Genomic DNA, 27,622 nt, shown 5'->3' on the forward strand with positions numbered 1-27,622 from the left:
TGTTCCATACTTTCCTCAGTGACTCTTGTAATGAGAGACAGTTAAAGTCTGACTTGATGCAGTAGAATGGAGGCTATAAACATTTGCAGGAAGGAGAGTGCAGGGGTAAGCCTACAAGGGAGACAGTTAGGGTGGTATTGTACTGATCATTATGGGTTACCTAGCAGACAGCCCACCTTCCCTTTAGGATGTATGCATGTAGCATGACTTTTGAAGCCCTGGATGCCACTGAAGCCCTTTTCTCCTCTCAAATTTTGTAAGCAGATGTGTGATCTTGCCATCTGTACCACCACACTGACATCTAGGTCCAAACTGAGCAAAGCATTGCTCCAATTTAGCCACAAGGAGGCAAGCTCCTGGCTCAGCCTGGGAAGGGTGATGGGGTATTTGGAATGAGCCCACTTTTTTTTCTTTTCTTTTTTTTTTTTTTTTTCAGCATAAGGGTCAGAAGTCATGTTTTTTTACAAAGAGGCTCCACTAACTTTGTCTTTTATGTTCAGTGCCTCAACTTCAAGGTTACAGGAATTAGTGCCCATGTGTCCACATTTTAAATCTGTGGTAGAATGTCCTAAATCCATAGGCACACAAAAACCGTGGCACATGCATAAATTTCACACTGCTCTGCTTGTCTCTCCAGTTTGAATTTGCCTTCTTCATTATTTAGTTAATTCATTTGTTCATTCTTTCATTCATTCATCATCTATTTCTTTTTTTTTTTTTTTTTTTGTTGAGACGGAGTCTGCCCTGTCGCCCAGGCTGGAGTGCAGTGGCGCAATCTCGGCTCACTGCAAGCTCCGCCTCCCGGGTTCACGCCATTCTCCTGCCTCAGCCTCTCCGAGTAGCTGGGACTACAGGCGCCCGCCACCACGCCTGGCTAATTTTTTTTTTTTTTTTGTATTTTTAGTAGAGACGGGGTTTCACCGTGGTCTCACCGTGGTCTCGATCTCCTGACCTCGTGATCCGCCCGCCTCGGCCTCCCAAAGTGCTGGGATTACAAGCGTGAGCCACTGCGCCTGGCTCATTCATCTATTTCTTTATTAAACGTTTACTGGGGAATTAAAAAAAAAAGGCAGCTGCAAGGATAGAGTTTGCATGTTAGGCACCGCAAGCACAATGACTGGCAGAGAGTTAAAGTCCTGTAATGGTTGTCAGATAAGTGGATTGATGAAGGAATAAAAAAGGAATTCGAAAACCATGATATTTATACTTCAAGAGGTTATTTTTAATCAGGAATGGATTCAAGTAAAATATTCTAAGTAATTTTTGAAGAATGAGTAAGTTACTCAATTTAAAAAAATAAAGGGGGCAAAAGAAAAAATAAAATTTGTCCCAACAGAGTTCAGTGATTTTACAAAACAAATCCATTGATCTAGACTCTCCCAATTTTGTCTGCCTTTTCCTGTGACCACGGGTCAAGATGACTGATTACCCAGGGAAAGGCGCTATAGACTATCTCATAAACATAAAACAAAACAAAACAAAAAACTCACACTTGGTCAGAAGGCAGCCCAAACGCTTCATCTCCAGAGGCTGGGAAAGTTGATCTGTGGTTGAGATTTGGCCAGAGGGAAAGAGCCTGCCAGAATGAGAGCCTGGAATCTGGGGGGCTCAACCAAGATGCCAGTAGAACTCACCTCAAGAGCCCAACACATTCAGCAAGTTAGCAGCCAGGGCCAACTACAGAACTTACTAAGGTTTGCTGCTGAGCTCTTTAAGCTGCTAAAGTACCACTGACATTTTGGCCAAGTTAGGAAATTTTTTTTTTTTCTTTTTGAGGCAGAGTCTGGTTCTGTCCCCCAGGCTGGAGTGCAGTGGCACCATCTCGGCTCACTGCAAGCTCCACCTCCTGGGTTCACGCCATTCTCCTGCCTCAGCCTCCCGAGTAGCTGGGACTACAGGTGCCCGCCACCATGCCCTGCTAATTTTTTTGTATTTTTAGTAGAGACAGGGTTTCACTATGTTGGCCAGGATGGTCTCGAACTCCTGACCTCGTGATCCGCCCACCTTGGCCTGCCAAAGTGCTAGGATTACAGGCTTGAGCCACTGTGCCCGGCCCAAGTTAGGAAATTTTAGAAAGAGAGCCTTAAAAACAAAAATATCTGATTTCACACGTGCCTTTTTTCAATAGAAAACTTCCAGATGTCTTTATCTACACTATTTCATTCAGAATCATAGGTGATCTTTCACCAAACTATGTTTTGAATATTTGGGCACTAGTTTTTGCTTCTACAGATAGGCCCTGACCCAAACTCCCTCAAACATAGAGGTTCTCCCCAAATCCTCTCATGGCAACAACCATTTTCCATGAAGCCCCTCTCCCTCCAAGGGCATTGTACCAAGGCCCTTGCAGGCCTCAGCCTTTGTTTTCTTTTTTAAAATTCTGTGGGAGTTCCAAGTCCATCAAATATCTCAAAATGCCTTCCCAATCCCTGTCTTTCTTTCCACTTTTAGGCCTTCAGCTAGTTAATCCCAATAAAGATTTAGGAGCTTGAAAGTAAAATGAACTTCCTAAAGTAGAAGTCTATTGGTCTCTTGAATTTCATTCTCTGCCTTTTATTGAATGTCAGCTATGTGCAAAGTGTGGTACAAAGCACTAAGATAAAATAGGAGACAGGTGCAGAGCAAGGATGAACAGGAGGCAGGCTGTGCTGGCATATGATGCAAATCAAAGTGACAAAATGCTCTGGTAGAAATCTGGGTAAATGGCTAGGGAGAAGACAGCCCAGCCTGGGAGTCCAGGGAACTAGAGAAGTGGGGAGGGGATATGGCCAGGGGGCTCAGGGTAGGAAAGATTACTTTAAATGCGTGTTTTCTACTTTTTCCCTAATTACTGAGCTCCATCTTCTTAAAAATGTGCAATGGGCAGTCTTTATATGTGAAAAAAAACAAACATTAGTTTATAAGAAATTATAAGAAAAACTCTACACCATCATTATCTATCCCCTTTTAATTTTACTTCTCAGCCATAATATGTTCTACAATAGTCCAGGACCTTACACAAATGATTTCTCAAACTCATTGTTGGCATTGTCCCTCTCTGTCCTCTTAATTCCTTCTCTCCCTGACCTCTCATGAGAGATTTCAGGTTACTTAGGGTATTTTCATTTTCTTTATCATGCTATGGAAAATCCTGAGCACTCGCTTGAATTCAATTTTGAGTAAGAAAAATTCCTTGCAATTGTAATTGTTGGCATTGAATTGAGTGGAGTTTCCAATATTCATCTATTGTCATCTAAACACTTTTGTTTAGAGCAAAATAAGGTGCTTGTTACAATGAGTCAAATATTTGGGGGTCTTTATCAGGTCAGGATGATGTTTTTGATCTGGCCAAAATGTAGTATTTGCTAATACTTTTTCTAACTAGAAAAAAAATCCAATCTGATATCATAGATTTGGAATCAAGGCTGGTGAGTGGCATAGGTTGAGGAGGCTCTTTTGGAAAAGTTATTGAAAGAATAAATAAATGAATGAATGAAGAATACTCCAGCCTGGATTTAAGAGTAAACCATATCACTTGCTTCCTTTTCAAGATGGCCTCGTGTGGATTCTTAGATTATTGAAGCTTTGGAGCATTTTGCTAGGAAATCCTTTCCTTCTATTGCAACATTGTGGCGATCAGGCTGCACTGTCAGTTGAGCACTGGGGACTGAGATGTGTGTGAATGCTGTGGTCAGTCAGGTCTGAGCTCAATGAAAAGTCATTGCCTGAGGGTTGCGTAACTTGATTGCTACAGGTAGGGAATGGCCTTTCACCAACACCAAAGATTTATTGACTTTTGGGTGGAAAAAGTCAGCTTTTATATTTCAAGAGAGTAAATCATCTCTTGTTAATTGTGAAGCCTTCAAAGGCTATTTAGGATGGTGAACTTCTGCTAGAGCTTCATGCAGTAATATGTAAAATATGTAGTTGACCAGAAGTTTACAGTTTTGACTAATAGAAGTATTAGTCAATGAGTAATACTTCAAGTTTGCCAAGTCCCAGCTTATAACTGGACCTTCATAAGCCAGCCTCATGTTCTAACAGTAGAAGCACCCTAGACTTGCAACTTTAAACCTTAGTTAGAAAAAAAATTGGCAAATACTGTATTTTGGCCAGAAAAGAAAGTCTAGGGCTACAACATTTTACCAGGGACTCATGTTAACATTTGGTCTACAACAACTTTGTTTATAGGATACTCATGCAGGTAAGCTTTGTGGTCGTCACAATATTTCTGAAAGTAAACATTTTTGGAAGTAGAAATTTGAGAAAGCTATGGTGGTGCTATTAAGTAACACAGGCCATGGAGAATTTGATCAATGAAGATCAACAACTTTGATGAAATAGTTTTTACCTGAATAATGAATAATTTATTTTGCCTAACAGTCTACATTGCTAAAAAGGTGAAAGCAGTGGTCAATTTAAAGAAGAAAAGTGCATTCACTCAAAAGTTTTTGGCAGAAAGGAGAAAAAATATCTGGTTTATTGATTTCCTTATTTGCTTTCCAGCTGGTGGTTTTGGTGTGGTCGAGACACTTCATGGGGTTCCTGCCTTTAGTTATGCTAGTTGTAGCAGACCACTACCTTGAATCAAGAAAGCATGTTGGTCTAACTCGAAGATTATAGCCAGAACCCATCTGAGGGCTAGAATTTCTTTCCACTAAAAGTTCCGTTATAAATTCTTGTGTTTTGTCGTGTTTCTAGGTATATGTTTAAATGGTTTCAAAATTGATTGCTTTTAATAGTTCTTTTGTTGTTGCTGACAGTTGAGACAGTAAGATGGAGATACACACAGGCTTTTCTTATTAACAGATTTCCTGTTATACATGTATTAAGATTGTCGGCTTCTACTCCTGTTTCCTTTCCTTCTTTCTTTCTCTCTCTCTCTCTTTTTTTTTTTAATTTAGCTTGCTTCATCAGAGGGAGAAAGACTAGCTCAATTGTATTATCCTGTTAGATTGCATAAATCATGTTTAGATAAAAAAAATTACTTTCTGCTTTCTTACTACAGTTCATGATTTCCATTTCGTAAGGCATCTTTTCTAAATTTTGTGCTTTATTATTTTTGCGGTGTTGAGCGAGCGAAAACAAACTCTAGTTCATAATTCACTTTAAAGAACATACCCTTTCTTTCTATTTTCTTGTTAAAACCAAATTGTGTGCAATTTGTAGGAAATTGAAACCACATTTTTCACTTAACTTTCCAAAATTAAAATTTATGGGGAAAAAGAAGCAATAAAACAGTTACAATCTGGTCATCTATAATTATCTGTGTGGTGTGAGCAGTTCCACATTTGAAAAAAGTGACACGGATAACTTATCAAGATTTTACAACCGTGGGACATTTCACTTCTTATTTGCTGCATTGGAGCCAAGATCTCTACAAAATGCTGAAAGTTACACTGTCAGTTTGAAAGTTACATGTGCGAAGAGGAGCTTTGAAATGTATAGAAAACAATGGACAGTATCTAAAAACAGTTGTTTTCCTCCCTCACTCAGTAATGAAATGTATTACAGTAAAAATTTGCCATTGTAGACTGTTCTTATTTCCAGTATTGTTCTTGATTTCAGTTACTTTAACATTCTCTTGTCACGCTCTACTGGGTAGGAGAAAACCACAGAACTAGCGAGATGAACCATCTGTTTATTGGTGCTGCCATTGCTGTCTTGGTATCTCTACTTCTAAAGCTTTCTGCATCTTTATAGATTTCCTAAGAAATGGATCCTTGAAGATATTCAAGTCCTAAGCTGTGCTTTTTTTTTTAAATAAATACTTTTTCCCCTTTTAATTTTGCCATCTAATTGTTTCTAAGTTATAATAGTAAAAAGTTTTAGATTCTAAGAAATTTGATACTTCAATCCTAGTTCTTAATAGAGGGAAAGTTCATTTAACAATGGCTCCTTTGTGGAAATATACTCATATTTAGACAACTTGATGCAGCTGTGGTGAAGTCATTCATTTGTGTTTTCATTCAGTAAACATTTATTGAGTATCTATTTAGTTTCACATCTTCTGTTAGAATCTAAATATAGAGTGGGGAACAAAACACTACAAATAGTACTGCACATAGTAATTATTCCCTTGAACCTTAGCATCATCAACATCATTCTGGATAAAAATGTATGGATGGACAGATCTTTGGCAGTACAAAAAAAAAGATCTAAAACCACTACAATCCTGAGTCTCATCTTAAGCTCAACTGAAATTGTACCCTTGCCTCAGCAACTTACAAATGTTCAAATGTTTTATAAATATTTTGGCCATGTCCATTTCTTTATTGGTAAGTTGATTCTGATCAATATTATCAGAGTTTTAAAAATGTTTTCATTTAATGGATAAGTACTTATTGTATAACACAGTCTTCTAAGTGTTTTACAAATATTTAGCCCACTGAATCCCTGAACATCTCTATAGGGAAGGTATTTGACTGTCCTGATTGAACAGGTAAGGAAACTGAGACATAGATTAAGCCATTTGCCAGAGTTACTCAAGTGGAGGAACCTAGCCAGACCATCTGACTCCAGAATTCATCCTCTTAACTGCTCCACTGTACTCTTTCCTCAGTACTTTGATATTTCTATAACTACGTATGTCTTTTAAAAGTGTGATGATCCCTGAGTGTATGATGCTTGGACATATCTGGTAGGATTCTGCAGACAGCTTACTCTGCCTGTAAGTGGGGAGGTTCCAAAGAGGCATCAGTAAAGGAGTCCCTGGCATGTGATGGCCCTCAGGTCATTATGAGCCAGGGGCAAACGAAACATGTGTCCTACCTTCCATTCATTCTAAGTGGTTTATTCGCCCATCTCTCTAATACTTGCTTAGATATAAAAATAATATGTGCTAATTTAGAAAATTTAGAGAAAAACAGGATAGAATTTCAGGAGTTAAAATCATCCGATACCCGTCACCCAGAGGTAACCACTAAAAACATTTTTGTATATTTCTTTCATATTTTTCTATACATAACAAATATATATGAACATTTTCTTCATATTTGTGGTCATACTGTATACGTGTTTATACACACACAGTTTTATATCCTGTTTTTTTCACATAGCCTAATAAGCATTTTCCCACGCATTAAAATTTCTTCATAAACATAATGTTAAAAGGCTGATCATCTCCCACAGTGTGGATTTACTATATTTATTTATCCATTCACTATTGCTAGAAATTTAAGTTGTTTTATTTATACTCATACAATGATACAATCTTTGCTCTTTTCTCTAACTTTGATGCTTTAAAAACCATAGTAATTTGTGGTAACTAAATGTTCTATCCCTTTATGAAGATTTTTTTAAATGCCCTAAATGATTTTTTTTTTGCGAGTGGTAGATTTTTTAAAAAACTTTTGAAATAATTTTTTCATATAATGCTTTTATTATTTGCACTATAAAATGATGCTATAAAATATAGAGTAGAAATAAAATATGCCCAAGTGTACACATGAACTCACGATTAGTCTAGGAAATTATATCTAGCCATAAAGTGAGAATATTAAAGCTGTTGTATCTATATTAATACAATCAGCCATACTTTTTAATGATAAGTATTTAATCTATCAGTGTCCTCTCTCTTTTTTATCACCCAGTTGCAAACTAGATTCATTTTGGATAATTACCTTTGGTACTAAATGTATATTATCTGCCCAGTTAGGAAATAGATCTGAGGGAATTCATAAATCAATAGTAATAAAGTAAACAGAGAAATGGAATCTATTTCCTCTCTTACCATTTGTTTGAACCCACGCTACTAAAGACAGGGACCCTGTCTAATGGATGTCGGACAGAGGACCACAAGTAAACCCCATTGGGAACAGCTTTCCTTTAAGAATTGATCTGATATTTCAGGAAATATCTTATTGTTTGAATATTATAATGGTAGGTGCTTAATGACAACTACGATGCTTTGACTTCTGCTGTTTACGGAATTGATTTCAGTTTCTCTTTCAATGTTTTTGTATCTATTACTGGGTGCACCTCCTTTCTCTCCAACCTCTTTCTAGCCTTCATAAAACAATTTTTGACAGAGCATTAATGTTAGATTTACCAGTGTTATGCTAACCACAATCTCATTGTCCAAAGGGAGATAAAAATCCAGTGTCCCATACTGTTGACTACAAAAGAGGCTCTCTGTAGTTTCAACGTTGAAAAGATAATTCAATACTCAGAATGGGACCTGTACCTCTACTTCAGCACAAACATGGGAGAGTTAGTTTACCTTGCCCAGACCTCCAAATTGTCTAGCAGGCTAATGAAACTCTGAGAAAAGTCATGCCCAGCCTCCCTTGTTGATATGCTAAATCCCACAGCCAAGAAAATATTCCTGCCATGTAAAAGAAACTCATCACTGCTATTATTCAGTGTATATTCACCTCCCTCATGTAATATAAAAGTATTACCTGTTTTCCCCAAATCCTAAACTCTATAGGAGCTTATTGACTTATGTCACAACTAATGGCATTGCTAGGAGGTATACTAGAGCCCACTTTCACAGTTTTCTACCAAGTGTTGACTTCACCGTAGCATGGTTGATCCTAGACTCAAGTGACCTGATTTGGTGGTGCCTTCCACACCAAAGTTTCAAGGCCAGGAATGTAGTGAGTTAGGAATCTCTTTCTGTGTTTACAGGTTTATAGTCACTGTTGGTTTTAGAATCTTGGCCAAGGGGAAGACTATTAGATTCTGAGTTTATTTCCAAAGCAAAAGCAGGAAATCTAAAGAGATGGCATTGCATATTTTGGGAGGTGGATCTTCTTCGTGGTTTCCAATATTTTAATGACAATTAGAAAATTGTTTTTGATAGGACCCAAGTAGTTCCAAATTCAGAAAGAACTTAAATATGCTTCTATCTTTCACAAAGTCCAATTGTAAATGATGTCTTTATTAGCAGAGATACATACTCTTGCACCCTTGTGACTTTAAGAGGCCACATACTAGGGAAGAGGTATGTGCTTCCTCAAGGAGCTCGCTTCTCCTGGCATAGAAGGGCAGTCAATCTAGGCCCTCTTCCACAGGGAATTGCCATGCTGTGGGCCACAACTTGACAAGATTGCTTTAGGGACACACCTCAAACTCCTGCTTAGGTTTTTCTGCTCTGGAGAGACAAAGTGGAACTTTCAAACAGGCCAAATATTTCAAGAGAGAAATCTGCAATTAGTTTTCTTCCTCCCTCCTTTGATCATTATACCATCCTTTTACATCTGCCAGGCTCTATTTGCAAGCCTCGTCTTCCCTCAGTAGGCACATTTGAAGCCTGCTTAACTGGTATTCAGAGGGCAGAATGGCATTATTTGTGATTCCTTTGCCACTGACTCGGAGCAGTGATGGGAGGACGTCAATTTTGCAAGGGCAGCATTATTTGACACTCTTGCTGCTCAGCCCCAGAACGCTCGTTTGGTTGTGAAGATGAGCACTTAATATGCTGCCTTCTTTTCTCTCCTGTCCCTTCCATATTCCTGCTGAATCTCACATTCCTGTAAGCACAGCCCTGAGAATGCCAGCCTTCAGACAAGCCAGAAAGAAGACACCCTGTGAAAATGGGGCATTAATGGTTTGTGAATCCGAAGATAGTTAACTGATATGTGCATTCAATTAAGATTAGTTTTTCAGTTAAAAGACTCCCCAGGAAGAGCGGCTTTATTCTCATTTCTGGGGTATGAGCAGTTAATGAAGAAGGCATACCAGAATTCCACCCGTGTTATCCGGAGCTACCTCTGGATTCCATAACCATTTTCAACTTACTTGATGAGGGGAAACTTGCCAGTTGAGATTAAACAAGCTGGACAATGGTCATGGAGAAGCATGTGTCATTTCCCATCTTTTTTGTGGGTGACATCACCACCACACACCTCACAGAAACTGGTCTTGTATTTAAGTGTGATCCATTCTGGCAACTTTCCCTTTTAAAATGTATGTCTTAACCAAGTGAAGTCTTTATGTAGCATATGTGGATATGCATTTATATTTTTCAAGTCTAAGACAGATATTTTTACTGTAGGCATCTTTTACTATTTGTTTTCTCCTGTGTTGCCCTGAAGGGAAAGATAACACCATTGCTTCCAATGTATTAGCTAAATGCTTCCACAGGGGCAGTCCATCACAGAGAAGCCAGTTAACAATAGTGACAGCCTGCCCTGGTTCAGCTCTTACTGCTGTGCAACTGGGGCAAGATCCGTCACCCCTCTGTCGTCCTAAGGGTCTTTCTCCTGTAAAATGGTGATGATAACAGTACAAGACTTCACAGAGACAGCAAAGAGTTGGTGATTTGTAAGATAGTGCTTAGCACAGTCGCTGGCACATGGTCATTGTGCATCAATTACTGTGAACTACTATTCTTATCTCATTTCCATTACAAGAATGTAGGTAAAGTCACAGCATGTTGTTTTTAGTCTTGGAGGTTTTTGCAAAACAGCCTTTAAAGGACAGCTTGGGAATGGCTTTAAAACATGTGGATGCTTTGTAGACATGGTCCATGATACTTTCATGGTCCTGGGAACGTTTGTTGTCTTCCTTTTAGTTGGTGTTTGTTTTACAAAATGGCAGGTCCATTTGGCTTTGAAATGGCCAGCAGTAATAGGAATTGGATCATGTATGTGAAGATGTCATCTGAATGACAGATTTGATGTTGTCTTTTTCCATAGGTGCAATTCAATCACATTTCATTTCTTTGCCTACCAATCCTTCACCCAAGACTAGCAGCCACTGTTTTCTCATCTGTGAAACAGGAATACCTACCTTTTGGGGTGTCCAAAGGAAAATAACAAGTTCACAAAAGTGAAATGCTCAGAACCGCTTCTCAACAAATGATCCTATTTAAGTCAGGCTTACAAGGAGGAATGAGGCAGAGGACCTGGGGTTGGTTTGGTTCCAACATTTGAGTTTTAGTTGTGATTCAGCTGTTGACTAGCTGTTGATCTTACACTGGTCACTTAGGCTTTCCAAGCCTGGTTGTGTTTGCTGAAGGAAGATTTTTGCAGTAATAAAGTTCTGAGGTTGATTGAGGAGATGTGCATTTGCCCCTCTCTACCTGACCACATCAAGATCACACTGTTAAATCTAGAGTTAGAAGGGAGACTTAGAAGAATGTATTTGTATCTAAAAGTTGTTTTGGTAGCTTTTGAAAAATGCAATCCAATATATGATTTTGTCCTTAAAGGGTCACAATACCTATTGTCCCAATATAATCACAAAAATTTTCCATTTGAGAATAGGTCAGCAGTTTATCAAGCCAATCTCTGCTCCTGTAGATATGTCCCAGCCCTCTGAAAAAGCCAGCAACAATATCTCACATATTGGTCTCAGGCAAAGTGAATTCCACCGATGGAGCTAAATATGTATTTTTATTTCCTCTAAATTCACCAGGCTTCAATAGGAGCAGGAAGATTATAGAGAGAGTATAGAAGGAAGGTCACTTTGTTTTTCCTTGTTGGTTTTATGCGGGTCCATTCCACCCATAAATATAGAAAGAAATGCAAGATTCAGTTTGGGGAACTTCAGTCTCTTAATTCCAGTTAGAAGGAAAAAGAGGTCCGGAGGAATCTTAGCAACAACAAGGGCTTCTGGTAACACTAGATGACATTTCTAAAGGCCTTTGCCCACTTGGAAAAATAGTTTATGTGGCCACTGGGCCTACTTTTGGGGACGCCTCTGAACTTAAAACAGATCCAGTCTCTAAGCTTAAAATTCTTTCATCCTCCCTACCCAAAATAGCCAGTTAGCCCTCCAGAAAGCTTGTACCGATTTCTAACCAATCATCCGGGTATAAGGGTTCTCATTATCTCTATTAAAGTTTCTGTCATTAAGAATTTACCCAATTGTCACTTTTATTAGTAAAAGCTAACCTACTTTTGCTTCATCTTGTGCTGTGACAAATGCTATGCTCTAACAGCATCCTGTCATAAAGTTTTCTAATGATGCATGTACCTTAGGAGAACCATTTGCAGCTCTCAGACAAGCTAAACAGAAATATTAACCATGAGTCTTCCTCCAAGCTGGAAATAACCCAAAGCAGTAGTAATAAAAACTTAATCATGAAACATGGACTATGCTATCCTATCCTTAAAAGTTCAGGCCATAACTTTGGCTAAGCCTCTCTTTCACTCCCTACACTCACCCACATTATTCCATGGGAATTAGGAAAGCCTCTTTAGCAGTTGGGATGGCACGTCAAAGAAAGAATCAAAGCCTGAAGGTGGAGGCTGATTGGTTTCTTCTGCTTAGGTTAGTGGATTACCAGGGTGTTTGCTTATAGATCAACAGCAACAGCCAACATTATTTTCACTTTCTCCTAGACAGTGTGGTCCATATTCCAATTAGAACCCCCACCCTCCCTCTTTATCCTCCACATTTAGACAACAAATTATATCCACATGGCAATTTCTTTCTAATGCAGTTACCAGACCCCTTTGTTTGGAGCCTAAATTCAAATGAGATTATGAAGGCCTTTGGATCAGTAATGTAGCAACTGGTCCAGTCTCTTCAGCTCTTGAGAATTGATGTAGGCACTAATGAGATAAATTCACTAAAACGCTTTTACACGGAGACATGGTAAAGATACACGACACAAAGAGTCTTCTGTGTACCTGGCTTAGGTGGGTGGGTTCAAACCTTTTCCTTGCTGAAGGTCAGAACCAGTGTCAAATTTACAGAAAACCCACTTATGATGCTTGGTGTTCCCTTTGGTTTTTATCGTCACAGTAGGTATTACCGGACCAAGAAGTAATTACACCATTATTTTTTATGTGGTGCTTTATTACTTGCTTTTCAAAATTGGTTTCCACCATCTCACAAGCTAATAGCAACAAATATGTGATTGTAATGTTCACTCTGTCAGGAGACCTGGGGTTATTGCGGAAGTGGCCACATACCCATTGCCCACACAATAACTGTTACTCCAAAACAAGTGAACTGCTTAACTAAACATCTATTGATTGTAAGACGCTGGGGACCAATATTAAGACCACCAACATCCAAAGGGGAAGATTAAATTCTAGTTATTATACACTGTATTTTGTCAATATTTTGTGGTGAGGAGACAGATCACAAGTCCAAATCTAGGGTAGATTAGAAGAAGTAGAACTTCGTTGGGTACCTTAACTCATTAACTTAGTTCCATCTACTTCTTAAAAGACAGGCATTAAGAGTGTGAGCAGAAAACATCAAGAACCATGGAAATCCCCTCATCTTCACTCCTCCAAATATACCAACAGGAATTAACCAAATCTAAAAGTCAACTCAAGGTTTATCGTCATAGTTGTTTCCGGTGAATGTCACAGCTTTTGTCTTGAGGCACCTGAAGTTCTACAGTTTTCTTTAGGACTGGGGACTGATCTGGGACTGAGTGTCTTCCACGCTTTCTTGTATGGCTGTTATGATAAGCTAAGCTACAATTGGGCAAACAAGTTTGCCAACCTCACTTACTCATTTAGGTTCATATCTTTTTACTGGGAGTTATAGAGTGAGACTGAAGAAAACCAGAACTTTAGGGTTAAAGCATCCACAAGTTGTCTAAAACTGTGTGTGCCATTTATGCTAATGATCTTAGTATAACATTTACAACTTCCTAATATACTAATTTACAAATTTGCTTACATTTACAACCTCTCCTCAGACCTCTCCTGGTTGGTTACTTGACTGCACTAGATGGTGTTGATAACACCTTATGTTTTGAGTTCCTCGTTTCAGTGATACTATTCTCTCCTGGTATTCTTTCTACCTTTTTGACCTGCATTTGTCCTGTTTTGTCTCTCAATCTCTCTCTAACCATTCCTTACCTGCTTGTGTTCCCCATAGTGTCTGTCCTGGGTTCTTTTTTCACATGTGGTTTTTGCTGTTACCTATATATTGGTGTTCCTGATAGAATTAACTCCATCACTGAACTTTTTTCCTGAGCTTCTGTTCTTTTTTTTTTTTTTGGACAGTGTCTCACTTTATCGCCCAGGCTGGAGTGCTCACTGCAACCTCCACCTCCCAGATTCAAGCAATTCTCCTGCCTCAGCCTCCCAAGTAGCTGGGACCACAAGTATGCACTACCACACCTGGCTGATTTTTGTATTTTTAGTAGAGATGGGGTTTCACCATGTTAGCCAGGCTGGTCTTGAACTCCTGGCCTCAAGTGATCCACCCGCCTTAGCCTCCCAAAGGCATTGCAGGCATGAGCCACCATGCCGAGTCTGAGCTTGTCTACTAGATATTTTTACCTAGATGTTCTTCTGGCACCTAAATTCCAGCATGTCTGAAATTGAACTCATGATTTTTTTTCCTCCTGTATATAGTTTTCTTTCTGCTAAATGGCCACTGTTTCCACTCAGTCAGATAAATTAGAAATGTCAGCCATCCCCCATTCTTCGTATCCCCTTACATCTGGCATATTACTGAATTCATGTAGATTTTATTCTAAAATATCTCTGAAATCTACTTTTTCCTCCATGACCGCCCCATCATTAGTTGGTCTTTTATTTTCCATTTGGATTATTACAATAATGCTGCCTTTAAGAGCCAGCCTTCATTTTACTTCTATGGCTCTTTAAAATGTTGATCACATCGTGTTACTCCTACGATCTGGAAAATCTTAAATGACTCTTTGCTGTCTACCTGCTCTTAGCAAGGCACCAAGGCCAATACTGTTACTTATGGTTAACTTTTAACACCTCACTCTCAACATGTTAAGCTGTACTCTCCCCAAACTGGAACATCCAACCCTACTTGAGCACATCTTTTGTATAACTCTTTCCCTTTGCTCTTTCTGTTCCCATTGCCTGGAATGCTTTTCCTGTCCTTTTCCGTAGAAAAGTCCTATTTATCTTTCCATACCCAAGTCAGATATTTGAGCTAAGTATTTCCCTGACTCTACTACAGAGAATTTTTTCCTCCTTTTGTGCAGTGTACATTAATAATGCTACAGTTTTGTATACTTTTGGGTAGCCAATTACAGGTCTGTCTCCCCACTGGACCATGTTCTTCTCAAGGGTATGGCACAGTGCCGAGAAGAGTTTTTCAAATGGAGTCATTTCCAGCTGGGGACTCACAGGGCGCTGGACTTGTGTGCTGTACTTTTTTCTTTTCATATTCTTAAGCATGGGGCCTTGTATACAGCAACCCTACAATTTTATTTAATTAATTAAACAGTATAAAACACCCCAAGTCTGGAAATGAATCCCATCTTAATTAGGTGTCTCCTACTTATTTTTTTCTCCTTTGTTCACAGAACTTACATTGTTTTAAAATGGTTGTGTCCTACTCCAGATGGAGCTCATTTTCAGGGTAATATTTGAGAACCAGAGGTGGTAGAATTCTTTGAACTGTAATTCCAAGTTAGCGTAAAGGAGAGGGGGAAGGTTGAGTCCCAGGGACAAGTGTAACACACCCACTGTTCTAGAACCCTCATCTTCCTGCCTTGTATTTGACACACTGTTTTAGAATTCTGTTTGTGTCTTTCTGCCCCTCTAGACTCTGGAGTTCCTTGAGAGTGGGGAATATGTAAATATGTCTAATTAGTCCTGTATTCATTGCACCTGCCCCTGTTCTTAGCACATGGCCTATATTCTATTAATAGTAATAACAACTGCCTGTTGGGTGTTTATGTGCTAATCACTATACAAATAATAGCACATTAAATCTTCACTTCACAGTTGAGGAAGACTTTAAAGAATGTAAGTGACTTTTCCAAAAGGAACATATATCTGGTCAATGATGTAGACTGGCTGCAATCTAGCTGAGTCTTACTCCAAGACAGCTGAGACAAAGGGAAGAAGAGTGTGTTATTAGGAAAATGGAAGTCAAATGGGTTCTGGAGTGTTTTCTTGGAATATAAATTGAGACAAACGAAAGGACTAAAACAGATTGTAGATAGAAGGATACATGAAGAGCAAAAACAGTATCACAAAAGTCCTGGAAGCCAAAATTATTAGAGATCTGCTCTGAAGAGCCCTTGGTTGGCCTAACTTGCTGCTCTAATGAACAGGTTCAGAGTAGGGCTCTGGAGGCAGACTGCCTGGGTTTGAATCCCAGCCCCTACATTCATTAGCTCGGTGGATTTAGGCAAAGTCTTAACTCTTCAAGCCTCCGTTTTCTTCTGTGTCTAATGGGAATAATGATAGTACCTCCTCGTAGAGTTGTTGTGAAGGATAGGTTAATCAATATAAAGTGCTTGGCATACAGTAAGGCCTTAGGAAGTGTGAGCTGCTGTTGCTGCTGTTGTAATTATTAAAAGAAGACAAGATACACATGAATGAATGTAATTCATTGTGGCACTTAGCATTTAATTAATATTATGCTTCTGAGTGAATCCATGTTTTCTAAACTTATCGACCAAGGTGTCCCTACAAACTTAATGGGATGCTATGAGATATTTTAAACTTGAGGGAAACAGTACATCAGATACTGTATAAACTACCAGTTTAAGGTAGTTCAAAGCTCAATGTTACATTATACTGCTTTTTTTTTTTTTTTTTTTTTTTTTAAGACAGGGTCTTGCTCTGTCACCCAGGCTGGAGTGCAGTAGTGAAATCATGGCTCACTGTGGCTTCAAACTCCCCAGCTCAAGCTGTTCTCCCACTTCAGCCTCCCGAGTAGCTGGAACCACAGTCATATACCACCATGCTTGGCTAATTTTTTAATCTTTTGTAGAGACGAGGTCTCACTATATTGACCAGGCTGGTTTCAAACTCCTGGGCTGCAGCTGTCCTTCTGCCTCAGCCTCCCAGTGTGCTAGGATTACAGGTGTGAGCCACTGTGCCCAGCCTTACAGTGCATTCTTTTGATGGTGTCATACCTTTGCAAAGCTGGTTTTCAGCATTTACTGTGGTTAAAAAAAAAAAAGTGCCATGTGAAAACCAATATGGAATCAAAAATGAGGGTGGCTGTGTTTATAGTCTGATTCTGAGTTGTGCAAAGTTGTGTGGTGCCCACCAGGAACACACGTTTCACTAGTAAATTGTGATTATTTTAAAATGAAATAAAATGTTATATTTTTCTGTCCATTTCTTTATATTGTTTTTGTCAAATATGTATGTCCCACTAAGTTGCTAGAACATAAAGTTTAAGCTGTTTGCATCTGAGTAGTTAATAAACAGAATTGTTGGGCATTGCTTTTGGCTTAGGGATGCTTTGAAGGGATTGCTGAGATACTCAGGGTACTGTGAACAGAGAAAGTTTGAGGAGCTCTGAAGTAGACAATAAATACATAAGCAAAATGTGTGTTAAAAGTGTTCTAGCATGTAATAGAGGGAGGAGACTTCTTAGGATCAAGATGCTCAGCAAAAATAATCATTTAGGTTAGGTCAATATTGAAGAAGGCTGACTTCATTTGTTTTTAAATCAAGATGCTATTTAAGTTGGAGCTTTGGCTGATAAAAACTTCCAGGCTTATCTGCAAGGCCATTGTAGCTCGCTGCATGGCATACTTGTTATAAGTTCTCTGTAATTCCATTAAAATGTTACCAAATAATCACTTAATCTTCTAATATCTTCCAGTTACAAGTACTTTCCTGTCTTATTAGTGGAATTAGTGGATGATTTGGAGCCACTTTTTTATCACCATTCTTGGGATTTGTTTTTTCCTTTCCAGTCTGACCGTCTGCAGAGCTCTGTTAATAACTTCATTACAACTCTTCTGAAACCTGTCCACTGGTTTGGAGGAAACGACTCTGTGAACAGTGGGAGTCATTTTCTGAGTTGTCTCATAAAACCATGATATTAACAATCACAAGTAGGACTTCAGCTCAGAACTCCGCGTTTGGTTAGCACAAGGCTCAGGGAAGGGTTTCTTTGCCTTGGAGCCTAACTCGGTGCTGTCCCCTGCTGAGAGCCATAAGTCGCTGGTAGGCTTGTTCTATAAGAGTAATAAGTATTGTTGTTTAGCAATTGTGTTGAAATTCAGCTCCACTATGTCTGACAGTATTTATCTAAAATACTTTCCCTGGTGCGTGTTCAAGTTCCAGTAAACCGTGTCTTATTGTGCGACCTTTTCATTTTCCAGTGAAAAGGGATCAGCTCGTCAGATAAAAGCTACAAGCCAGAGTACAGGAAAAATGCGTGCTCAGAAAATCCAAGCATGATTGAAAACAAGATGTGTTAAATCAATGCGGTTTATCGCCTGCCTATTCCCGGCAATTGCTGTTCTAAGCTCATTCTGAACACACACGGGATGATAAAAGTATAGTGTCACAGCACTTGCTGGGGTGGGGAGGTAAGAAAACATGTTTATCAGACAGGCTCGGTGATTTTCCCCCCTCGATAACAGCTAATGTCAAAACTCTTTGGGAGGAAATCTGAAGAACAATTATAGAAGTAATATTACTCTTGTTATATCAGAAACTGTGCCAGTAGGGAAGAGAATTATGGACGTATCCCTACATGTTAAGACAGAATATGTTGGTCTCCAATATTTAAATGCCATCATCCATTACACAGTGGAAATTATTCTTCTCATCTCATTTAAAGGAGCAAATTTGGCTTTGAAACCTAATCATAAATGATCCAAATTAAGAAAACACCCAAAATGAAAAAGCTTGAAAGGCCAAAAAAAAAACTGTGTACATTCAACTTCTGTTTGCTCGAGGGATTTAATTTTAGTTTTAAAGTTGGATCAAATTTGGGAATCTAAATTAAGGCTCCTGGAAGGCCATGCTGTTCAGAGCACATCATACACAGTAAAAGGGGCAGGTTTTCTCATCAGCTGTAGTACACTTAGAGAGCAATACAGTTTTTCCTAATTATTGGAGGTTCACCTACTTCCCATTTTAGACAGAGTGTAGCCCTCCAGGGCAAGAAAGGGGTCTGTTCATGAAGAGATGCTCCACTTCTGCCAGTAACTTCTCACCACACATCTAGAAAATGCCAACCGGTTGTAGTATAAATTGGTTTAATGTATCTCAGAGACAGCATTTGTGTCTCTTTCTTTCTAAAGTCAAATCAGCATTTGAGAGCTCCTTGTAGGCTTAGGCCTATAAGAAGGACTTGATGTGACAGAAAACAGTTTCTTGAGCATTTGGGGGCAAATTTAAAATACTAGGGTGGCCTCCCCGAAAGTTTGTGTTAGTTGACATGGTGAGCCTTACATAATAAAAATCAGGCCACCAAATGGCTTGTTCATGTGTAAAATGTCAGGAGCCTAGGCACAGAGATTCCTGTTAGTGCTGGGATTTTGTTTCACAGATATTTAGTAAAAACAAAAACAAAAAACAGCAGTTTAATTGATTTGGTATCAGGACTTGTTAATGTGCTGCAAATTGAGGTTCATCAATATTAACATAAAATAGTCATCTTGGAATAATAAAGGACTGCAAAAATATAAACAATGAGGCTTCTGTGCTAATTTATGCAACCAACTTTTTCTGTGCCTCAGTCTCCCACCTTTGAATTAGGAGTACTTTTTAACATTTACGTCAAGGGCATATTGTAGGAACCAAGGAGATAATTTCTAGAAAGCACTTTGTTATTACTGGATAAAGAGTCTTATATGACCTCAGGGTATGTTTAAAATGGCAACTCCACAAGGAATCATTGTGACTATTACACCTACAATCTTCAGAGGTCCTTATAACTTAGAGAATAATTGAGTTCAAGATGCAAAATCTTAAAAATTAGTTTTCTTTTGCAGATGCCTTTGAAAGTCACCTGTCAAAATGTAAATTGGCATAAATTTTATGAAGGATAGTTAGGAAATATGTATACTGAAAGACTTGAAATGTGCATGTTCTTTTATCCTGAGAAGTGCTCATTATAAATGCTTCTTAAGTCAGTGAAAATTTTGGGAAAAAAAACCCTACATTGCAGTTAGTAGAGGATTTGTTACATAAATTATGTCTATCTGTATAATACGGTAAGCTACAAACATCAAAAAGAGATAGGTATAAGCCTGTATATAATCTATATTTTTATAAAATAGTATTGTGAAAATGTTTGAAAGCATACATACTAAAATATCAATCATGCTTCTACATGAATGGGGATCTTATGGGGTTTCCCACCTTCAAACTTTTTTTTATATAATAATTATGTTAACATTACTTTTAGATTTAGAAAAACAGTAAGGTGATTTCATTTTGAAAAACAAAAGCAAGTCTCTTAATTCTTTGTTCCTCTTCTTGATTGCTTTTACTTCTCCAAGAATTGTTAATTTCTAAACATAGGCAAGTTCTTTGCATTCCAAGCTACAGTCCTGAGGATCTTCCCTCATCAGTCTTCCTCCGAGTGCCCCTGCTTTGTTTCATCCTCCTAGGCTCTTTGCTTTTCAGTTGACCTTCTGTCTTCAGCCTTTGCTTTGCATGTTGCCCTGGCTGCACTCTTTGTAAAAAGGACGTAGCCACTCACGGCACCTAATACCTCTGATTGTGCTTGTGGTAGAGTGAGGCATTGCTTCCTTTGCTTGACTTTTGAATCTCAAAGTTGTTGTCACACATCTAGAGACCTGAAGACTACAAATGAGACATCAGGGTGGCCAGGCACGGTGGCTCACGCTTGTAATCCCAGCACTTTGGGAGGCCGAGGCGGGCGGATCACGAGGTCAGGAGATCGAGACCATCCTGGCTAACACGGTGAAACCCCGTCTCTATTAAAAATACAAAAAAATTAGCCGGGCGTGGTGGTGGGCCCCTGTAGTCTCAGCTCCTCGGGAGGCTGAGGCAGGAGAATGGCATGAACCCGGGAGGCGGAGTTAGCAGCGAGCCGAGATCGCGCCACTCCACTCCAGCCTGGGCGGCGGAGCGAGACTCCATCTCAAAAAAAAAAAAAAAAAAAAAAAAAAAAGACACCAGGGCGTGTTCAAAGGCAGTTTGGAAATTTTCCTCTGGCTTCTCTATTGGTTAATTCTGCCTATGTTGGCTTCGTCTTGACACCCTTCTTGTTGCAGAAAGTTACAGCTTTCTGTGGTTCCAGGAGTCCTCCCCTGAAGCCATCCTGAGCCTCACTCTCTCCGAGGCGGGGGCACCAGGCTGTAAAAGCATTTCACGGGAAAGCAGGAGCTCCACTTGCAAGGAATTTGGTGTTAGGTTTCTTAGGAAGTGTATCGCTCCCACGGAAGAGGTGACCTGGTGTGCCGTTTGTGCATCAAACATCTAGGCAGGTAATGAAATATCCAAAAGGCTGGAAATGCAACAAATTTCCTTGTGAACAATATTTCTGGCCTTGTTTAGGTTTCTGGTTGATTTTTCGGTTTATATATTTTAAACTCAGTCTTAAAGATAGATTCGTGAAGATAACTTGCTGTTTTATTGTTTACCTCTGCTTGTTAATTTAGTGACTGAGGGAAAAATGGGGCCATTATGGAACAAAAAGGCTCTGCCTAACACATATGTAATAACTCTCATGCCCAGAATGGATCTGCCTTGGAGGGAAATGCTCTGCTGTTACTCCTTTAGTTCAAATATAGAGTAGTCACCAGGGAAGCTTGGAGACCCAGGTGCTAGTTTTATCATTGACTCTGCTATGAGGTTTTATTTATTACTTGGCGTGGAGTCTAGATATTCGTTTGGACATTAAATGGCAATAGAATATTAATATTGCCTTCCTAATATCTGCATTTCTTTTTATTTCCAGTCAAAATGACATCATGTCACACAACCATTAAAAAAAGGAAATTAAAACCCCAGAAATATGTGAAAGCACGGCAGTGAGTCGCTGAGCTATAAAAGCAGGGAACTCTGTGAGCCAATGTTGGAATGGCACCCAAAGCACTTTTCCCCTGGTGTTTCTGAACAGAACTCTGCAGCCTCTCATTCCCATTGTTTCCAGGAATAAGTATTCAAGAAGTTAAGGGGGATGGAGGAGTGACTTCTTTAAAAGGAAACTCCAAAAAGAGAAAAATCAGTTTTCATAACTGAGAATGCATCTGGCTTGACTATATGATTTTAATTTGCAAATAAACCCCCTTACAGAGAATTTCCTTTATTTGATGTGTTTGCGAAGTGGATTTCTTTAAGAAAGAAAAAGAGACTATAGGCATGAAAATGCCACATATACATTTGGCTAGAATTCACTCATTATTAAGAGTTTTCAATTGAATTTTAGAAGCTTGTGATTAGTATGAGTGCATAAAAACTAGTTGTGTTATCTCAATTTTCTTTGCATATAGCATTTCATGCTGTATGCTGCATAATTAGAGATTATAGCTTTGTAGAACCAGAGCTGTTCTGTCTTGACCACCACCTGGGCTGAAGCCCATTAAGAGAAAGGCTGAGAGACCGGTTGCTGGTTTCCTTTAGGGGAGTCTGAGATGATGAGATCCGGAAGGAACCTGAAGCCCTCTATAAGCAGTCCCAACATAAAGCCAGAATAAAACGGTTTGATTTTTTTAACCATTTCATAAACTTTATTTTCAAAAGTAGTAATGTTGATACAGTTCAAACGGCATCCTGGTGCATACAACAGATAAATCCCACCAATATCCATTCCCCAATATCACATCATAGCTGTGGGTGAGGGGATCCTTCTCAAATCTCAGCTGAGACATTTGCCCTGCAAGCTTGATCTCCTGTTTGGGAGTATTTGATCTTGCTTTTTATACATTACAGGAACGCTTCAGATGTACCCCTCCATAAGCTGTACACAACTCCACGAAGTCCTACTATGCTGGTTCAGTAAATATCTTTCTACCAGTAAAAGAGTTTGAAGGGGTCGGTGGAAGACAGCTTGAATTCAATTGCTGTGGCCTCTCAATACCCTGATTGTTCTTTAAATTAATGTATCCCCATTAAGTGTATTGTGACCCTAGACTTTGTCAGAAAGAGGAGCAGAGGTGGTGACTATGAGGACCTGGCTGTGAGAGGCTGAGGTGCTGAGCTGCATCCCAGCTCTGCAAGTAGAGGGTTTCATCTCTCTTTCAGGGTTGGATTATGTGTACCTTTCAGAAAGTTTGTTTTTAAGGGCTTATGGTGTTGTGACACTAAACAGTTCATTCCTATGAATGCCACCCCCTCTCCTTGAGCATATGGTAAGCACTAAAAATGATTACTGAATAAATGGATAATTTAATGTCTTTCGGAATTTTTAAAATGCATACATTGGCCCCATTTTATTCTCATGGTATAAACATTGAGGCTTTTCTATTTGGGATAATGGATTCTTCTAAACCTAACTGGTTTAGGGTGACGCCCTCTCAAACCCTTTTCAGAGTACGTGGACTGGGTATTTGGAAGCAGGGCCACACAAGCTGTTCTCATCATTCCATTCCTCTTGCAGTTTACAGCTTCATCTGTTTTTCTTTTTTCAATCTAAGATGCTCATGCTTCTTTATTTGTGGTTAATTGTGTCCAATTAAGTTTTTTTTTTCTTGCTCTACCAGATTCTCGGAATTGTCCCAAGTTTGAGGGGAAAAAAAAATTGGTTAGTCCCATTTCTTCTGGTGCCTCCTGAGCCCTGCGCTTGAGTACAATGAGGTCACTTTGTTGAAGGATTAACTTTATATTACATTCTTGCAGAGTAGATGTATGTCCCTAAGGTATGACTACCCCCACTGATGAAATAAATATACCATTCTTTATGATTCCTCCCTGTTACCCTCTCTGTTGATTTTCAGAGAGTTTATGAATAGTCACATATTTATACAACTGGCCAAAAGTATACTACTTATTTTTCTTATGGTCTGTAATAACCTATGCAAGGTTATTAAAGGGTATACAGACCCCTCTTAAAGCATAGTTTCTTATGTCATTTACTTTATACAAGCAGGTCAAATTCCATCTCAGCAACAATCTCTTGCTCTTAACCTTTTTCTCTGATTATAAAAGTAATATATGTTCATTGTGGAAAATTTAGAAAATTCACAGCAAAAAGAACAGAAAGAAAAGCACTTTAAGACCCGCTACTTAGAAACAACTACTATTTGGCAGTTTATACACAGACATATTTTCTTTATTCGATATATGTTTGTTTAAAAAAAGCAACTATATTGTACACATGCTCCTGTAATCTACTTTTTAACCAAGCAATATATCAGTAAATATTTTTTCCTATGACATTGCTTTTGAGGATGGCATCATATTCTATTCCATGAGGGTGCCTTAAGTTAACCATCCCCCACTTCCCAGATATTTAATATATTTTTTTGTAGGGGCAGTTAAAATAACAATCTTTGTCAGATTGCTCCCCCACACTCAGTAATTGGTTTAATTTTTTTCTCTGGTCAATGCAATCAGATAAATCATCAAGTTCCTTTGGATTTAGGACAATGAGCTTTGTCTAGCATCTTTAATGTTAGCTTTGTCTGCAGCACTGGACAATTCCATTGTAATATTCAATACCTGTATTGAGGGCAGGTTAACTTGTTTAAAACTATGAACAGACAGCAAATCATAAAGGCATGGGACATAAGTTAAAAGCCCTTGCCTTACTATTTAAATATTTCCTCTCTCATAGTACATGTCCATGGAGTAAATCCTTATTTTTCTTTGAATAATGAGTTTAATATGTCTAATTCAATTACTCTGTGACAGCAGAATGACTTCTCCTCAGCTCTTTAGCTATTAGTTCCATATGATATTTGAATTGGTTCTTTTAATTGCTGATATTGTCGGTCATTCCTCTGTGAGCTGGCCATATAGCCGGAGAAACATCTCTCTCCCCGCCATACATCAGACAGTCATTCAATTAACAATCATGAATTTCTAGACAGAATAGGAATTCATTATGCTAATGATTGAAGAGGTGGGGCAACAATTCAAATTTTATTGGTATCTTAGACTGAAAAGTAAAACCAAGAATTAGAATTTTCAGGATGCTGAATTATGTTTTCAGATATTAAAATGATGCATTTAATTGTCTAAAGCTACTATTTATGGTTAAACATTTTTGTTGGCAATTAGCATTATGGGTGGGGGTGGATATTATAAATAACTTAAACCTTGGTGCTCATTCCTGTCTCTCTCATGCATTTCTTGATTAAATACCGTGGATTTTACGATTAACAGCTTCCCTGCCTAAAGAATTCTATGTCATTTTCTCTACAAGTCTAATTTGAAAAAAGAATTATTCTCAAGGGTTTAGAAAGTAATTCATAAAATGGAAGGAATAATAAATATTGTGCCTTAACTCATATACTAGTATAGATAGAAAGATTTGGTACACCTGGGTGTAATTTTAGTTAATTTCCACAAGAGACAGGTTGAAAGTTTACTGTTTGGAAATGGGGAGAGGGTTGACTAAATCTCATATTTGCAAAAATGATTACATTATCTTAAATGAAAATGCCACTCTATTAATGACTTCAATAAGCATTGCATTTGGGGAAAAAAATCTTTCTAATAAAAAGTTACCTAAAGTTCACTCTAACTTAAAATATACAAGTGAAGAAAATGTACTTACTCTGATTTATGTGTCTTTTGGAGGTGTAATTATTGGCTTTTTACTCACCTATGTAAAACAATGTACTTTTGTAAATGGATTTCTGGCCACTTTATGCAGCCTTTTTTTTCCTTTTTTTTTCCTTACATAAAAAGTAAGCACTGTCAATCAAGGAATTTTAAGGTTTATTTCCTCTTTAGAAATGATTGATAGCCTTTTAGATTTACAAGTTGACAAGTTAAAGGGTTCTATTGGTATAATTATGTACTAAATTCACAGTCTTTCAATTTAAATGTCCTTTTAAAACCACAAGATTATCATACCTGTATTTTGAAAAGTGGGCCAGTCAGTTTGGGTTGGTATACAAATTGCTTCCATTAGCCTTGGGACCTATTTGAATTTAATACAGTTTTTTAAAGTTAGTACTAGTATGAATCTTACTTTTAAAATTTAGGTTAATGGAAATGCATTTTAAGTAAAGCGTGTGGCAACTTGTTTTTTAATGTATAGCTAAATGTCAGAACTACACAGACTGTCTTTTTTATTCAGCATGTGAGAAAATACATGGTCGAACACTTTGATTACACTAAAAAAGAAAAGAAATTAAAAAAAAACACCCACCTACCCCTTACTTAGAGAATATAGGGATGTGGAGGCTATGGATAGGAGCTGGAGCTGCCATGTTTTCCATCTCCGCTGTTTCATATGAGACAGCCTGAAGATATTTCACATACCGGGGAGAAATTTTGAAAATGATAGACCAGAGTCCACTTAATATTGTGTTTAATTTAAGGATGCTTTGAAGAGTGTGTAGTCAACGTGCACACAGCAAGGTCCTTTGTCTCCAAATGTTATTCCAGGTTTGCTCTTCTTTTGGTGTTTTCAAGGATTATTCTTGGAGATTTGGCTGCTCTAAGCTAGTACTTCACAGACGTTGGTCCCAAATAGTATCAATATTGGTGAAAGGATCTATCATTTCAGATGTGAGCGTTTTGAATCAGGGCATTTTCAATACCCATCCCTTTGTAGACTCTCTCAAGGGTGGCACTGGCTTTCCATACCTCAACGATTCACTTCTACTCACTCTCCTCTGCTCTCACCAATCTCTTACATGCTTAATTGTGCTGAGATATTGTATCAGCTGAGGTCCGCTAGGGACTTTGCAGTTAAGCAGATACTTTTAATTCTCCTGCTGTTGACAGTGTATAGATAACACCAGGCAAGCCCTTGAGTGTTTTTACCTGAGCAACTGAATTAGAGTGGATACTAAAAACCTCACATCAAATACCATTTTACTTTCTATTTATGATCACGTAAGGAGTGTAGAATTTGGCCAAAGGAACACTGTCCAAGACCTACTCCTAATGTTCTTTTGGGCAGGTCACTCCCCACCGTGGTATAAAGCAGATGGTGGAAAGTTCAGCAAAGAGATCATTCACACAATCATCTTGTGATCCAATTCAAAAGTATCAATTAAACTTTGGACTTCCCGGTTATTTCCACACCATTAGTGTTGCAAGCCACGTTCTGCTTTATTTCTTGAAAATGTACTAATTGTGTGACTTCTTTATTGCAGCGCTCAACGAACCCACCATCGATTATGGTTTCCAGAGGTTACAGAAGGTCATTCCTCGGCACCCTGGTGACCCCGAGCGTTTGCCAAAGGTGAGGATACTGCCTTTTTGTAATTTCTGAAAATTTGGACTTGAGTGATTTGCAGAAAACTCTGCTGCTGATAAAAATTAGTTCACAGGTAAACAACTCATATTTTTGTGTTTTGTATGTTTGGTGCTATAAGGTAAGCAATAATAAAAGTAGCAAGCACTTATGTGCCAGGCAATACTGTGCTTACTTTTATATCTGTTATGCCATTTTATCCTCTCAACAATGCTCTGATGTTGGTACTATTACCATTCCTATTTTAGAGGAGAAAATAAGCAAAGAGAGATTAAATAATAATTTGCCCAAGGTCACATAGCATGTAAATTGCTAAATCAAGATTTGAACCTATGCAGCATGGCCCTAGAGTCTGGGCTACTTAATCGCTACATCTTACCAATTCTCAAAAGAAAAAGCAGCACCAAGTTTCTGTCTACAAGTATCCGTACTTAGTCCTGGCAAGAGGAGAATAGTTAGGGCTCAAAATGTATTGGTAGATCTTGAGATTGGGCAAAGACAACCTCTCTTCTCCTAAGGCATTCTACCTAGTTGGGAAAATAGGCACAAATACGAGAGAAATTAAACAAAAATTCAAGACAGAGTCATATATGTCACCAAATACATCATTAATTGCCAGTGCAGAAAGAAGGAAACTGACCTTTATTGACTATTGCGTACCTGTTGTGAATGTTTGGGATATCCC

The 27,622-nt window shown here is 38.5% G+C and overlaps 1 protein-coding gene across 4 annotated transcripts in view; it reads left to right on the forward strand.

The window, feature by feature from the left end:
• EBF1 (EBF transcription factor 1) overlaps positions 1 to 27,622 on the forward strand; it is a 404,123-nt gene that overhangs the window by 342,056 nt on the left and 34,445 nt on the right. For all 4 annotated transcript variants that reach the window (XM_030825784.1, XM_003268593.3, XM_030825793.1 and 1 more), the window contains exon 11: positions 26,837 to 26,925. In XM_030825784.1, the coding sequence (XP_030681644.1) occupies positions 26,837 to 26,925 (89 nt within the window). The remainder of the gene's footprint in view (positions 1 to 26,836; positions 26,926 to 27,622) is intronic.

The sequence above is a fragment of the Nomascus leucogenys genome, chromosome 2, assembly GCF_006542625.1.
Source record: "Nomascus leucogenys isolate Asia chromosome 2, Asia_NLE_v1, whole genome shotgun sequence".
NCBI classification, from domain to species: domain Eukaryota; kingdom Metazoa; phylum Chordata; class Mammalia; order Primates; family Hylobatidae; genus Nomascus; species Nomascus leucogenys.